Genomic DNA, 16,351 nt, shown 5'->3' with positions numbered 1-16,351 from the left:
GAAAGCCCGGAAACAATACAACCAGGAATGTAAATCGGTTCTGATTTTGAGCTTTTCCTAAATGACCCGCATTTGACTATTCATATATGCCAGCCATTCTCTGAGACACTTAATGATTCTTAAAATTTTGCTTGACAAATTCAAGTATTTCAAATCAGGTTAAACTATGTTTTTAGGTTTAGAAATTTAACACAAGGATCTATTCATTTCTTTGATCTCAATTATCTGCATCCTTTCAGGAAGACATCAGAAGGATGTTGAATCAGTGAATATTGCTCAGGTGTAAAGAAAATTCCAGACGACAAAAAATAAGCAGACACATAATAGCCCGCTCAATATTTACTTCAAGATGCAAAAACGCAGAAAAAGACGCAGAGCTTGAATTTATTGAATGATTCAAGAACAAATATGTGTTCTGATTCGCTAAGTAATAACCTTCTAGTGTGCATATTTGCGTATTTTTGGGCCGTTATCTCCAAAAACTTTGCCGTACTTCAATCCCTTCTGAGCACCGCAACTATTTTAACCAAAATTAAATGTAGATCGTTTTCTGAATGTCAGCTTTCCCTAGATGACCCGCACTCGACTGTTCTTGAGTTGAGGCTTAAAACGTTTTTTTTTTCTGAAAAATTTTATTTTAAAAAGCCATGAACAAATTCTCGTAGGATCATGAATACATTCACACTCGCAATGGTAATTCACGTGGCTCTTCCACTATTTGCCCCACCATCAATTTTGCAACTTAAATTATTATTAACACAAAGTCGAATTCGTATAAATGTTCGCACATTCATTTATCAATTATTTTAAAACATTTTTTGTAAATGGGGCCGTAGAAGAGCTAATTATATAATATTTATTCAGTTCAAATCAAGTTCTTGAGAGATTTTATGGATTTTCTGCTCAACCTAAATTCAGAGGAACAGTCGTTGCGAAGCCACCCGAACGGGAGAGTCATGTCCGAGAGCCCCCTTTGACCACCGACATGGGGGAGGGGTTTCTGGAGGAGACTGACCGGCTTTGGGGCGAGGTAGAAGGCGATGTCATTGACCCAGATGGACTGCATAAGGGGGCGATGTGATACAATAGGTGGCCATTATCCGTACAATAACTTAAAAAAGTATATTCTGGTACAATGATATACATATACTTAAATGCTCGCACTTGAAATTGGAAGGTTATAAGATAGAACTTCGCGCTAATGAAACCTCTTGAAACAAATGTTATCTTAATTTTAAACGCATTTTATTAATTTTCTTAAGTTTTTTTTTTGGTAATTTTTTTGTTTTTAGTTCAAGATTTGAACTAAGTTATTATCCCGTCAATGTTTTGCTTCAATTGAAAGCAAAATGAGCCAGCTGTTATATCATATCGCCGCCACCTCTGAGTGGTTGAACTCAACCCCCACCCCCATCCAGTACTGAGCCCCCTCCTCGTAGAGCTGGTTGTCCGCCACCAGCATCTCGAAGTCGAACGCGATCGTGTCGCCACTCTTGGCCGAAAGGCTCCCGAAGTCGAAAACGTACGAATCGTACTGAAAAACAGCATTTCAACAAAAATATTCAAAACATTCGCTATATAGGACGGTGAATTGAAAAAGCAAAAGCAAGATTATGGAATGTTATTCGGTTTTTAAATGTTTTTCCGTTTTATTTCAGTTAAAAATTCAGTAATAAAATTTATTTTATAATTGTTTAATCCTATAGCTCATAGTAATAATTTTGGTTATGAAATGACCCTTAGCGGAATTGTCTTTATCTAAGCCAGGGTTGAACAAAAAGATAGTCATACAATGTCCAGGAAATTCTGTACGTGCACTAAAATTGTAAAAAATATGTGGGTACGAAAAACGGATAAATATTTTTTATACACAGAGCAAACTGTTGTTATCTCTGTTTTCAAACCTAATTGATTTTCGATTTTGCTTGTATATTTTCAACTCATTGATTAAGCATTGTTAAGATGACATAATTGATGTATGTCAAGCATTTTGGCTCAATTATAGATACTAACAACACTGATCGAGGCGAAGCCCTGAAAATTCCGACTGCCTTTTAAGGTCAAGGGAGTAGCGTTTGATTTGAAAACGATAACAAAATTTTTATTTCAAAAAATAGTGAAAAAAAGAAGACTGCTCGTATATCAGGGCGAAGCCTTGAATGTTCCGACTGCATTTAAGAGTGTATGGAGTAATGTTCGTATTTAGAAAATGCGTGAAGTTTAAAAAAGTCAAATTTGTTTTAGTAAATCAACCCCCCATAAACTAATTAAAGTTCAAAATGATATATTTTGCCTAGAGCGAAGTAATAATTAGTCCACACAGCTCGCCTCAGTTCAATTTGAAACGATCTCTAGCAGGGATTAAAAATCGGCTTACCTGTAATTAGCACGAAAAACATCATTCGTAATTGTCTCAAATTGGCCGAATTGTCTATCTTTAAATGCCCAAATTTTCATGAAACTGATCACAGGCGAAATGTCTTTTTGAATTTGAGCTCAAGACAACAAACAAATTTGAGAATGATACAAACCAAACTTCGTCGAAAATTGCTAATTAAGAAGTCGAAACTTGTTTTGAGAAAAAACAACTGCACAAATAATCCGTCATTTTCCTCGAACATTGTCGGAAAAAAAAGTTAATACATGGAATGTATGGAAAAAATGTTTATCATACAGTTTTGAGGGAAAGTTTTTTTCTCAAATTTTAGTCGAAATTTTTAATTTCATGACCAAGTGAACCCTATTCGGGAAAAAAATAATTTGCATGCTATAATTAGTTCTTTTTGTCTATAACGTAGTCCAGGCTGACCTTTTTGTAGAAAAAAAAACAAAATTCACAAAAAATTCTTGTCGTATTGAAAACTCTAACTTTTGCATGTTTTAATTTGTAAGATATACCTCAAATTATCAAAACAAATAAGGAATAAGGCCACAATTTCCGACAGCCTAACTATTTTTCTAAAATTTTCTGGCCAAAAACAAAAAGTTAAGGATTTTATTTATAATTCTGAGTGAACAATGAAACACTATCTCAGACAATTACTACTCAAATGTGAGTGTTTTCGATATTTCTTACCCTCCACCAATGGGGTTTCTTATATTACTAAATCCCTGGTTATTGTGATTTCGAACAAAATACAAAAAATTTTAGCAAAACTTGAAAAAAAAATACTATTTTGAAATACAATTTTCATATATGAAAAAAAGTTTATCGCAGAATTATCTCATAGTTGACTTAGCGTATATGTTGGAAAAAGCTGTCTTTTAAGCATTTGTTCATATGTGATAATTTTATGACAAGTATGGTGAAACTGGGTACACATGAATAGCACGAAATATATCGCGCTTTCATTGTCTTAAATCGCCAAAATGGATATCTTTGAACAATCATAAAATGACGACGAAAAATTGCAGGTGAAATACAAGAGCAACAATACTTTTCGGGTGATATACTGTGAAAAATGGCTAATTAAAAAGTCGAAAATTGTCAGGAGAAAAAATCCACCCATAGCACAAATACTCCGTCAGTTTCTTCGAAAGTCGGAACATCGAGACTTCTCGTATCTTGCGCTTTAATTGTCTCAAATTAGCCAAATGGACAAGTTTCAAACCCCGATAATTTTTCAAAGCGTAAAATATTTTTTGAACTTTGTACTATTTTGAGATATCCATTTTTGACTGACGGACCTTAAAATTTTTGTAAAGGAGGCTGGGGCGCCCGAAATTAATAATTTTGAAAGAGAAGCTTGCCAAAAAAACGCGAGTTTTTACCAAAATATACCAAAATATTCCAAATATGCCTTTTTCGGCCTTTTTAAATTTTTCCTGCGGCGCAGAACATTTGAACAAAACAGGTTTATTAGTGCTTGGGAGAGCTCGGAAATCAATTTGATCGACCTAAAAAAAGTCGACGAAGTTTCGAAAGTTTTTGAAAATCCGCCCACCCCTCAAGAAAACCCTAGATCCACTCTTGCCTCCAGCACGCTCCGAAAGTCGGAAGAATAATCCGACAAATAAAAAATGAAAAAAAAACAAGCCCGAAATATATGATATACGGCAATTATGCAATATAATTACAGCAATTTAATTACAGCAAATGTAGACAAGGTTTACTCAAGGAAATGAAAATCTACGAGCAAATCCGAAGATGAAATAAATTTAAAAAACATTGTCAACATACTAAGATATAATGTATACTCACTGAGATGCCCTCGAATACAGTGTCGTACGTGGACCCAAATCTGCTGTACTTCATAGTGTCATCAGAAGTGTGGACTGTTGGCAATCCGCAGAAGAGGAGGCTGCTGTAGCCATTGTACGAGGCAGACATCTCCACGATCTGAATCACAAGTCACGCTTTAAGAATGTTCTAGAACAATTATTCTATTAGAACTACTTTGTTTATTTATTTTTTGAATCATACTGCAAAATATGCAAAAATTTTTCCGCAAAAAGCTTCTGAAAAAATGAGTTTTTTTTCCAGGAGGTTCGAGTAAAAATCTACTACGTCTTCGTCTTCATTTAACTCAATTTAGAGATACTATAGCTTCATTCTGGTACACAAATGCACACTTAATGAAGAAAGAAAAATAAAAAAAAATCTTTATTGCGTAAGAGATATCATTTGTTTTGGATTAATTATCTGAAGATTTCTTGCTCTTCCCTACCAGGATATCATCAACGATGTCTTCTTTGGCCTCCAGAGTGAAGCGGAAGTTGATCATGTCTCCAATAGTGATCTGGTTCTCCACCACAGTGCTCAACAGCTGAAATGAGTTCTGGTCCAGACCCCATATGTTGTACGGCACTAAAACAACAGCACAGTTTCATACGATTTTTGACAAAGAATTGTGTTTGATCATATGTGAAACTTTTTATCCTTTTGCGTGGTATTGTTAACATGGAGCAGTTTGAGATTAATCTAAGTGAGACTAATCAATCTAATTTGAAAGTCTGAAAGCTTTGTTCTGAAAACGTCCTATGATTGGTTTCAAAGTACAAGAGCTCCCAAAGTACAAGAGCTCGCACAGTGCCAAAGTACAAGAGCTCCCAAAAACCAAAAAATGTTCAAACAAGAGTAAATATTCATTAGTTAGAAATCATTAGACTGCAAATTTTCGAAAAAGTTATCGAAAATTTATTGAATTTAAACAAGCATAAAGCTTGTCAGTCTTCGGTGTTTTGTGGAGTTTTTCCCCACTTTTTGTCAATCAGCGTTATCATATACTTCCGACAACTGTCTGGGGGCTATTTTTTTTTAAAGTGTACAAAGGATTGAGTTGTCAACCAATCAGAATTGTCGGAAATTGCAAAAAATTCCAATTAGCAGAAAACCTGAAGAAAAGCGAAAAATAAATTCACATCAGGGATTCGACCCCCTGCCGACCCAAGGTACTACTTTGTTCTGTTTTGAGATATCCATTTTTGGCTGACTGACCATAGAACTTTCTAAAGACGCATTTGGTGCTAATATATACTAATTTTGAGGAGCGAGCGCTCGCCGAAAACACGCAATTGTTTGGTCAAAATTTTCCAAAAAAGCATGAACACAATTTATTGTTTTTTTTTCCTTTCTTTTCCTAAAAAGTTAAGCATTTGAGAGGTATTTTCTTTATATGATCTATATATAGTTTTCTATCTATTTTCGTCAAATAATTCTAGTTAAGTGTCTTACGTGACTATTTTTGACTATTTTTCTGTTTTTTATTTAGTGAATCAAAATGTACCAATTTTCACTAGCCAGCTTAAGAGCTCAAACATTTTTAAAGTCAAATTTGTGGTAATAAGTTAGCAAAAGCATTAGCATTATCACTCGACCCTTAAGCAACATTTTTGTTCAGACTTCCGAAGGAAGTGACGGAGTAGTACTAGGGATGGTTTTTTCTCTATACAAAATTTGATTTTTCCCAGTAGCCAAACTGTACGAAATTTGTTTATATCCAAAAAGAAAATGTAGTTTTGAGCTCAAATTTTAAAAAATATATATTTAATTTGCGATCTTTTTTCGTAAAATTATGGGGGTTTAAAAATTGCCAACATGGCTAATTTGGGACAATTAGCGGGCGATATATTTCGCTTTATTAACGCGTAAGCGGGTTTTAGGCCGCCCTAGAAACCTTTTCAAACCTTTTCAAAACTGCTTTGTTATTAGGAGCGAAATCTATCACTTTGTATTTTATAGGGCGTGCGAGGTATTAAAAAGTACAGTATTAATATGTAGATCACCCTAACTATGATCGTATCGCGCGAAAACAACTCATTTTTTGACAAATTGTTTAAAAAAACACCTAAAACGTCGGGTTAGCCTAGGTTTCTTTAAAAATTCACCTGCGGCGCAGACAAATTGGACAAAGTAGGGTCTTTATATTTTGGGGTCGACAAAAAGGTCGACAAAACTTTTGAATTATTTTTTGAAACCCACTCCTTTCAAGAAAAATCAAGATCCGCGCTTGAACATTTTTTTGTTCAAAAAGAAAAAAGAATCGCTACCACACAAATCACAATTTGACAACTTTTTTCAATTAAATATCCTAAACTTTTTCTTGCTATCCTGTTTTTGTATTTATTGATTCAGGAAATAATTTTTTCTTCTACAGGTTTCTCTTAGACTATCTATTCAAATATAAACAATCATTATGAATGAGTTATACTTTTACCTGATCCAACGGCCAAAGGCAAAGCGAAAAGTGTGCCAAAAACCAACACCAACGCCCGACTCTTCGAATCCAAGTTCTTCATCGCTGGAACCCCACGAATCAATATTTCTCTAAGTTCAAATACTAATCAAAATAGCGCAGCTTAAATTACACACAATCCTGTCTTCAAAACTGCTCAACGGAAAGTAATACGGATATTGTTATGAATATTAAATTAGAAATCACCATGGTTAGATAATGAAAGCACCTGCGTAGGTCGAAAAACCACCTGATCGGTTTCACGTTTTTCATAATCTAAGCAAAATTTGTTACTATAGAAAAACAAGTTTGATTGAATTATTTAAAATATTGACCGGAAGCTAGAAAATATGACCAGCTTCAAAAAATCTCGTAAAAACGAGTCCGCGCATGAAATTTCCGTCGACGTATTTTATAGAAATAGAGCTAGAATATGCGGCTCGCACGTAATTTTTCGACTAACCAAACATAATGAAGCGGAGCTTTCGAAATTTTTTGCAAGGAGTGCTCAAATTTTTCATTGTTTTTAAAACTTTTTTGACAAGTTGTAGGTTTCGAACAAAATCATTGACAAATTCATTACAACATTTATGACAAATCAATCATAATTTCATTATGAACTTATTTTGACCATAATATAAACTTTAGTATATCAAAACATGCCAACCAGTGGTTAAAAATAACACTATTATTCAACACAAATGAACACATATTTTGAGGAGCGAAAGCACTTATTGGCTTAGACTTCCAAGACGATAATAACTGTTTCGGCAGAGCTCAAAATTCAAAACAGCTTATCTAAAACGAAACAAGACTGCTCGTATCAGGGCGAAGCCCTGAATGTTCCGACTGCCTTTTAAGGTTTATGGAGCAGCAGTAATAACATAAAAAAATTAAAGGAAAATTTTTTTTCTAAAATTTGAAAGTTTTTTTAATGAGAATCATCCCCCCGCACGCCTTATAAAGTACAAAAAGAGAGATTTCGTTCCTTGTAATAAATCAATTATGGCAAATAAGCTTCGTTCAACCAATTTGGAACGATTTATAAGACGGATTAAATCTCCGCTTACGCGTTATTAGCGCGAATTATATTGCGCGTTAATTGTCCCAAATTGGTCAAAATGGCCAAAATGGCAATCTTTAAACCCTCATAACTTTACAAAAAATGATCACAGGTGAAATATCTTTTCAATTTTAAGCTCAGGACAACAATACCTTTTGAATGATATAAAAAAATTCCGTCAAAAATGGCTAGTTAAAAAGTCGAAATTTGTCTGAAGAAAAAAAAACCCACCCCGAGCACAAATATTCCGTTACTTTCGTATCGAAAGTCGGAACAAAAATCAAGCAAAGTTTTTCCAAAAAAACTTAGCTAGCGTCATTTCCAGATAAAAGACTGGGCGAACACCATTTCAATTAAAAAGATAGCCAGCAGACAGTTAGAAAATAGTCGAGTTAAATTTAAAAAAAATTGTTTATTACAAAAAATCAACTTTTGAAACTCGATGAAAAAAACAGAAGGCCTTAAAGCTCTTTGAATGTCTGAAAACAATTTTTTTTGACCAGCACCTTTTTGATAAAGTTAACCCAATTTGAGAAAAAATGGATCAAAATGTAAGATTTTTATTTCACTGGGAAAGCTGAAAATTGAATTTCACTCCAAAAATAGAAATCAATCAAGTTTTTCGTGACCTTTACGCTTTTTCTGTTGAAATAGAGTTTGCTTTCCTTTAATAAAAGTAACGAACTGAACTTCTACATTGCAAAACATTCAAACTGTGATAAATCATGGTGAGCCTGAACAAACTTTGAAACTTTTTATGAAACATAATAAAAATCAAACATCCTAAATAAAATTCTGAAACACGTTCACCGAATCTTAAACATTTCTGAAGCTTTACCAAGCTTTATGAAAGATTCTTCAAAAACAACCAAAAATCTCGCATTTCAAAAGAAAGTCTGAATGCGCTATGGACGCAATGTTTAACTGAACGCAATCCTTAAGAACTATCAATGGACAAAAAATTAAACAGTTCCTTGAGGACAATAGTTAAGATTCCAAATGCAACAAGACTGCTCGTATCAGGGCAAAGCCCTGAATGTTCCGACTGACATTTAAGGTTTTATGGAGCAGTAATAACATTAAAAAATTAAATGTAATAAAATTAAAAAAATTTTTTTTTATTAAATTTGAAATTTTTTATGAAAATCATCCCCCCACACGCCATTTAAAGTACAAAAGATAGATTTAGCTCCTTGTAACCAATCAATTATGGCAAATAAGCTTCTTTTGACCAATTTGGAACGATTTTAAGACGGATTAACTCTCCGCTTACGCGTTAATAGCGCGAAATAAATCGCGCGTTAATTGTCCCAAATTGACCAAAATGGCAATCTTTAAACCCCCATAACTTTGCAAAAAAAAACAGGTGAAATATCTTTTCAAATTTGAGCTCAGGACAACAATACCTTTTGAATGATATAAAAAAGTTCCGTCAAAAATGGCTAGTTAAAAAGTCGAAATTTGTCTGAAGAAAAAAAAAACCCACCCCGAGCACAAATATTCCGTTACTTTCGTATCGAAAGTCGGAACAAAAATTTTTTTGTTACGTAGGCCCAATGCACATTAGCGTGCAAATTTTGATTCCCACGCGCGTATTAGTGCTTTTATTTTCTCTGCGTTTTACCGAATACATTTCCTCCGAACTTGTTACAATAGATGTTTCCAATTATCTTTAACAGGGTTTAGCACAACAAGCTTACAGATCTGGCTGGTTTCTACCCTGATCTAGTTATCTGGCAGATTCTTTTTTACCCGATAATCTTTTATATTAAATGAAAGTCTGAAACATGGTTCATTAAAACTATTGGGTAATAATAAATTTTGACTGGGGCAGTTTTCAGTTCGTGAGATGCATTTGTTTTCGCAATGCACAAAATAAACTAAAACAAGGCAACATTGAAAACGTTTTGAAATTAAGCTTTCTGAAACATCTCATTTTTCGGCCTCAAGTTCCTATTTTCACTATTTGTTTGTTAGTTGCATACCCATATCTTTGCATTCCTGCGCATTTTAGGCTTTTTTACTGAGATGCTGAAACAAGCAAACAAACAAATTTTCAAACTTTTCCCCACACTAGAATATCTTACTCATAGCTGTTAAATTCAATTGACTTGGTTAAAATGGAACAAATCTTGCCAAAAACTGAAAATATGCATTTTTAGAGATATCAACCACGCTTGTACTAATGAAAATTCGATAACCTTTTTTTACGAGAAAAACGGATTGTTAGAAGGAAAATACTTAATTGCTGTGATTTTAATCGCGAAATGGCTGAAATGAAACGCGGTGAGAAAAAGTTTTTGGAAACAACGATTCGGAACTCATTCGGAAGCATTTGATAACTTAATAAAGGAAATTTCTGTTGGGTATCCTACCCCATAATTAAAATGTGTATTGTACAAACCGGTTTTTCATTAGGGACCCACCTACATTTTCGGAACTCAACTATCACACTTGTATCAGAACTTTGTATTCGTTTAGTGTTTTATCTTTTTGTTTTCCACGCCAAATCAGGTACCACAAATAATAATCGGACTGGACTATTGCCCTGTTTGCCTCTTTGACGATGATTGTCGAAAATGCCTAAATTACAGCTTTACGACAGATCCTTTTATCACACCACGCATACGAAACTGCAATAATTTACAAAAAATTGTAGTTTTTCGAAGAATTGAATTTTTTTTGCTTCAAATAATTTTTTGAAGAGCCCAGTTTTTTGCTACACAAACGGCTAACGGCTAATACAAATTAGAGTTAGAAGCGGTGACTACTAACCGTGTGGTGCAAATTTACTGGAGATTTCAGGTTTTCACCCCTTTCTGTGTCTGCCCAAAAGAGTATCTGATTTTGAAATACATTAAATGAAATTTACGTATAACGAAAAAAAAAACGTTCAAGTCATCAAAACACACAACTTTTAATCCATCAAAAGTCAAAATTTTGAACCACGAAAAAAATCATCTGCGAATCAATACCCTATTACACTTGCAAGAGCAAGTGTTTTGTAATCGGGAACTAGACTTCGCTCTTCTGCCTCAGAGATTCAACCCCCTGACTACGTAAAACGTCACCTCTTTGGTAAAAATTCCAGACTTTCAAATGTGGCTAACCAAACCTAAACTGTTTGTAGGGCGCCTTTAGTGCCAGTGATTACTAATTTTGAGGGGAAGCGAGCGCCGACAAAATGGTACTTTTTTTCAAAGCATTGTCCAAACCAAAATTTTTTGGCATGATTTTTCAAACATTTGGCTGCGGTGCACAAATCGGTTCAAAATAGAGTTTTTACACAGAGGCAAAGCAGTGCTTGCGACACTTGCGAGGACACGACCAAAAAGCAGTTATATCAAGTGAAATAGGAGAAACAAGGAATAAGCCTCGAATTAGCAAAACTCGGCTGCGTGCCGGATTCGAATCTGCGACCGAGCAAATTTGAGACTCACACACTACCCACTCAGCCACTTATGCTTCAAATTCCCGAAAGCTAGCCACCAATAGCGCACATACAATGCTAATAAATTGCCAATCCGATGCACCAAAAGTAGCACCAAATACAAAAAGACACAATTTTGCATGTAATAAATTGAAAAGCATCAAGACACATTATGTGTAAATTATGCAATTCAGAAAAAATTGCAAGATACTTTGAGTTGGAAAATTTTTGAAATCGAACTTTTTATCATTGTACTGCTGTTTGAAACAAATAACTTTTTTCTGTTCATTTGATGAATTAAAAATGCATCAGCTGTGTTAACTTTGGCTCTTTTCCAGTTCCCCCTTTAAAATTCAATTTTTGAAAAGTTTATTTCACGTTGTCATAATGCAAAGAAAATTGACGAGGTGAACAAATCGACAACTGTGAACAAAGTTGTTTTTCGTACTTTACAGCGGAACATCACGCATTTAGCCGTAATAACACGTGAAACAAACAAAAAACTCGGTATTTTGAAAGGGGGAACTGGAAAGGGCCTTAATTTTTTACAAATCAAACGTCAAAGCACACATGATTTGACCTCCACAGCCTACCGATTCAAAAATTTCACCAAAAGTAGCACTTTTATTTGCGACTTAGGTTGAAAAAAAAAGAAAATTCGTGATTTGAGAGAATTCATTGGTTGAAATAACAAAAAAGTCGAGAAAAATTTTAAACTAATTTTTTTTCAAGTTCCCCTCCCACCCACCTCGAGAATATCCTAGATCCACCCCGATTGAAGTTTGGGATCATCCGCTCTTCTGTTTCAGGGATTCGACCCCCTGATTGTCCAAAGGGTCCTCTCTTTGGTAATTTATTTAGACTTTCAACCCAATTTAAGATATTTGGAACGAAGACGAAGGGTAAATTTTCCCTTTCCTTGTGAAAACTAAAATTTAAAATATCTTATGAAGCTAAATGGTAAACTATCCACTTCTTTTTTGCGGGCAATTGCAATCATCATATTTTAACGTTTACTTTGCATTGCATTTAGTTAATGAAAATAAGGTGAACTTAAAAACGAGGCAAAGTCAAGTAGCTAAGAATTGAAGCATAGAGTAAAAAAAGACTTGAGTAATACGTGAAAATGCACATCGCTTACTAACGATTACAAAAGTAGAGTTTGAGTGGTAGGCACTATTCTCTTCTTACACGCTGATAATCATTTGTCGTAATCGCTCCAACAAACAGTCTCTAACGTAACGCCTAGTGTTGAATTAATTATGACTGTAGCTCCCTCATACTTTTTATTTCACATCATTTTCTAAAATTTGCGTCTTCTGACAGCCATAATTCTGAACTCAATGGTCAACCAAAGACACCGAGCTTTGTAATGGATATTTTGATATCTAGTTGGGTTAATATTTTGAATCAGCAAAAATCTTCCCTAAACTCCCAGCGGCAAAAAAGCACGTGGTTCACTTTTAATTGAAGCTCTCTCACAATTGATGAAATTTTTACAACAAACTCTTACAGATTTCTGCTGAAAATTTTCAATTTACTGCTTTAATAATTCGCCTGAAAATAGTATAACTAACAAATGTGAACAGTTGCTTTGAGATTTGATTCAAAACGGTATTTGAGATAAAGACTCTCTTCTAGAAGAAGGCTTTCCGTCTTCTGTTAAGTTCGCCTTATCTTTCTTCGCTGACTCATTCGTGGCCTCAGCGCCTGTCGACTCTGTGAACCAAGGAGTAGTAGTTCTGTGATTCGCATGTCTAGCTTTCGTTTTGCTGAAATAATTCTTATTCATTTTTAAAAAGGAAATGACTTTAGATTTTTCTCGAAAGCAAAGATAGCTAAGTGACGCCCTGATTTAGAAACTACCATAAAGGACTTTGAAAACTATGAAAAACTAAAAAAAAGTCGAAAAAAAGTTTAATTTTTTTTCATTGTTTGCGCAGATATTACAGCGGGAACATTCTATTATGCTTGTCACTCTTTTATAAATAATGATTTCTCTTACATGGCTGTGTAGTTGGTGTCTGTTCCAAAGGGAGCAGTGACTTCCACGCTCTCTTGATCGAAGTGTCGTCTGGCCGAATTAGTTTTCCCGTAGAACGGGTGGTAGTCGTTTTTTGGCTCAGGTCTGGCTGTTAGCAAAAAAAGTAGTTTGTAAACTAAAATGTGAGCTCAGAGCTTTTATCTCAGAGTAAAATATAAAAATCGGATTCACTCTTCAAATCGAGGAAAAATTTTAATTTTTTCTATTTTCTTTGTAAATTTAAATTCAAAAATTTTTTAAAAAACAAATGGATGACATTTTGAAAAAACAGTCGGAACATTCGGGGTTTTAAAGATTAAAGCGTTTACCTTGTGGAGTAGTAGGAATTTTCTGTGTGGGTAACTTTTTCAAATCATCTTCTGTGCCCCACGGAATCCTCGTTGACTGAGGACCTGAACAAAAATTATTAACACACTTATTAAAATGTAAGACTACTTATCCACGCAGGAAAAGCCCAAAAGCAAAATTAAGCTCTTCTTTCCTCCCCCCCCCCACCCCACCTGCAATTTTTATAGATAAAATGCTTGATAACATTTTCCGATTACTTTCAAAATTGACATACATACTTATTAAGCCATGACAACGTACTTGGGATTCATATTAGACGTTGTAAAACAACTCGTTTCACCAAAAACAGGTGCTCACGCGAGATAGGGGGAGGGATCTTAAGACTCTCCATCTCTTTACATAGTCACTGCTTCGCTCCTTAATTGAAAGCTTCATGCGTTTTTTGACATCTTTTCTGAAAGGTGTAATGTTGCCTCACCCTCAAGCCTCGCCTCAAAGCACTTAACTGCTGAAATTTTCTAGCGAGGCTCGTCGTTATCTGTGGTCAACCTATGGGCGATGCGATACTTCACTGTTGTCAGAAAAATAACGAAATACACGAGTTTTTTTACAATCAAGAATAGAACATCAGTTAACAGCAAAAATAAATAGCTTAAAATTTTTTTAGTAACTTGTCGCGTGCAATGAATGGTCCAAAGACATCTCGAATAATGAAGTGCTACTAAATACGCTTACGCATGGAGCTTAATGAGACACTGGATCTGGCATTCAATTGAGGTGACTGTGAACTCTGGCTGAGGTTGAAAATGTCGCTGCAGTCGCCTCCGGGAGGTTTCCGAATCCTGGAAAAAAAATTTAAAATGCAGTGAGTACAAAAATACAATTCTGGGACATCAGTGGTGCTTTTCCGAACAGCTGAGACTATTTAGCACAATTTTGCCATATTCTGCAGATCTAGTTTTTTTCATTGCTAGTTTTAAAAAATGCTGTTTGAAAACTATGCATTTTGCATTTATATCAAAAATTCGCTTCCAATTAAAAACAACGTCACTTTGATATCCGGCTAACTTTCGGGTTTTCTTCTCCCGATTTTAATCATGTTTGAATATGAATTTTGAGAGTGACGTTTTTTTTTACTTTTTAAGCCATCAAAGCAAAACTTACTTGGTACAAGTCTTGTCCGAGTTGAATCCATTTTTATAATACTCCATATCACTTTGTTGTTGGACCGCAAATGAATATTAATCTTTTTGACTGTTTCACAAGGAAAAAAAACTAGTACCAAAATAGTCCGTCAATTGTGCACAAAAATGGTAAGTCGATACAGCTGGTGCATTGAAGAGTTGCAAAATATCTGGCGAATGAATCACTTTGAAGTAATTGAACAGTTACTGTGAGCTCAAAAAGTGGCACTAACTTTCTTCAACTAGTTGCGTAAAGCGTTGACCTAATTTGTAGTTGCAATGTCATTTGGAAGAACAAAATAAAATTATCAAGCTCTAAAGAAAGACTTTTTATTCAGCAAGAGATGCGCTAAGCTGATCTCGGTCTGGCGATTTTACATGTACTTTTTCTCATTTCCATACTGGGCAATTATGGTGTCTTTTTAGTTTATGACTTCGGGCTTTGCAGCCTGACTTTAGAGCACCAAAGTAATCTGGTTCATCAACTATACCCTAGTGATAGCCACCTTATACTTTTACTTTTATCATACTCTTTTATCTCATATTTGATACTTCTTACTGACCACGAAGCACAGCCTGCTGGCTAAAAAAAAAGCAAAAAAATTTCGGTAGTTTTTTGTGACAACTACGAGGGATTCAGCCTAAACTTCAAGCACATGAAAACAAATTAATTTACTTATAAGCAGTGAAACATAACAATTCAGTAAAACAATTGGCTCTTTTTCCTTTTTTCCTCCCCCTACTTCATAAAAGCATCAGTTTTATGGTGTAAGGAGTTTAAGCATGGAGACCAAATAATCTTTTCATCTCCTAATCAGTCCACATGCATATTTTTGTAACTATCCGTCAAAGTAAACAGAAAAATTACTTTAAAAAATTTTTGCAGATGAGGGAAAGAAAAAGAACCAAATAATTTTTTGTAAAACAAACATAGCGAACAGACAAAAAACCTTAACTTTCGAACTTCAAATATAATAGATGACATTAAAGCTCTTTGAGTTTCAAGAACAATTTAGAATTGCAATTTGAAAAAACTGGATAATTAGGTTATGTTTTTATTCTTGTGGAGTTTGCCTTACTTTTAATATAGGAGAAGAGCTGATGGAACCTGATCTAAACTACATTTTATGATTGGATAAATTAGATATTTTACCACTGTAAAGTATTTAATATTAACCAATCATGATCCATCTAACTAACAACCCAATTATTTGTAAGTGCTGAAATTACTTGTAATTTCAGCACCAGAGAGATTTGAATTTAACTTAGAAATTAGTTGTCTCTCCAAGAGAACTTCAGCAGCCGCGACAAACCAGTATACCCTAGATCTATTGCGCCTAGCAGAGACTAGTTAAACACCCTGAGACTAGAAAGTATAAGAGTAAGATTAGGATCGTTATTAGACTAAGAAGTTGCACGAATCTATCCGGCCGAAAATAAGATAGCGTGACGAGCAGACGATGTACCCTATCCGAAATTACTCTATGAGTTAACCACATAGGTCATAACTCATCTGGTGCAACCATAAGTCTCGAATAAGACCTTAATAGCTTAGAATTAACCAAAAATAGATTAGAATTCAGACAAAACATTTTAAAAATGTTATACGATAATAATTTAATCGAAATGTCTCTACGACTCAATAGATCAGAGCCGATATTCCGAACG

General features: G+C 34.5%; 4 protein-coding genes across 5 annotated transcripts in view; all 4 read right to left on the bottom strand.

The window, feature by feature from the left end:
• LOC134842397 (integrator complex subunit 11-like) overlaps nt 1-16,351 on the bottom strand; it is a 546,173-nt gene that overhangs the window by 338,023 nt on the left and 191,799 nt on the right. The window lies entirely within an intron of this gene.
• LOC134842399 (ubiquitin carboxyl-terminal hydrolase isozyme L5-like) overlaps nt 1-16,351 on the bottom strand; it is a 445,222-nt gene that overhangs the window by 350,565 nt on the left and 78,306 nt on the right. The window lies entirely within an intron of this gene.
• Nucleotides 834-6,841, bottom strand: LOC134842831 (uncharacterized). Its single transcript, XM_063859330.1, has 5 exons — nt 6,657-6,841; nt 4,668-4,807; nt 4,202-4,339; nt 1,382-1,534; nt 834-1,060 (listed from the first exon to the last, which is right to left on the bottom strand). The coding sequence occupies exons 1-5, from the start codon at nt 6,736-6,738 to the stop codon at nt 866-868; spliced, it is 708 nt and encodes a 235-aa protein (XP_063715400.1). The 5' UTR covers nt 6,739-6,841; the 3' UTR covers nt 834-865.
• On the bottom strand, nt 12,626-14,973 carry LOC134842676 (uncharacterized). The gene is made up of 5 exons (XM_063859125.1): nt 14,664-14,973; nt 14,235-14,341; nt 13,520-13,603; nt 13,173-13,299; nt 12,626-12,939 (listed from the first exon to the last, which is right to left on the bottom strand). The coding sequence occupies exons 1-5, from the start codon at nt 14,708-14,710 to the stop codon at nt 12,774-12,776; spliced, it is 531 nt and encodes a 176-aa protein (XP_063715195.1). The 5' UTR covers nt 14,711-14,973; the 3' UTR covers nt 12,626-12,773.

Source organism: Symsagittifera roscoffensis, chromosome 3 (assembly GCF_963678635.1).
Source record: "Symsagittifera roscoffensis chromosome 3, txSymRosc1.1, whole genome shotgun sequence".
Lineage (NCBI taxonomy): Eukaryota > Metazoa > Xenacoelomorpha > Acoela > Convolutidae > Symsagittifera > Symsagittifera roscoffensis.
This window is presented reverse-complemented; position numbering and strand designations above follow the sequence as displayed.

Coding starts and splice junctions, on each gene's coding strand:
- LOC134842831 (XM_063859330.1), bottom strand. CDS start 6,738: ATGAAGAACTTGGATTCGAAGAGTCGGGCGTTGGTGTTGGTTTTTGGC. Junction 4,808..6,656: donor GCCTTTGGCCGTTGGATCAG/GTAAAAGTATAA, acceptor CTGTTGTTTTAG/TGCCGTACAACATATGGGGT. Junction 1,061..1,381: donor TTGAGTTCAACCACTCAGAG/GTGGCGGCGATA, acceptor CCCCTTATGCAG/TCCATCTGGGTCAATGACAT.
- LOC134842676 (XM_063859125.1), bottom strand. CDS start 14,710: ATGGAGTATTATAAAAATGGATTCAACTCGGACAAGACTTGTACCAA. Junction 13,604..14,234: donor TGTCTCATTAAGCTCCATGC/GTAAGCGTATTT, acceptor ATTTTTGTTCAG/GTCCTCAGTCAACGAGGATT. Junction 12,940..13,172: donor GACACCAACTACACAGCCAT/GTAAGAGAAATC, acceptor GAATTATTTCAG/CAAAACGAAAGCTAGACATG.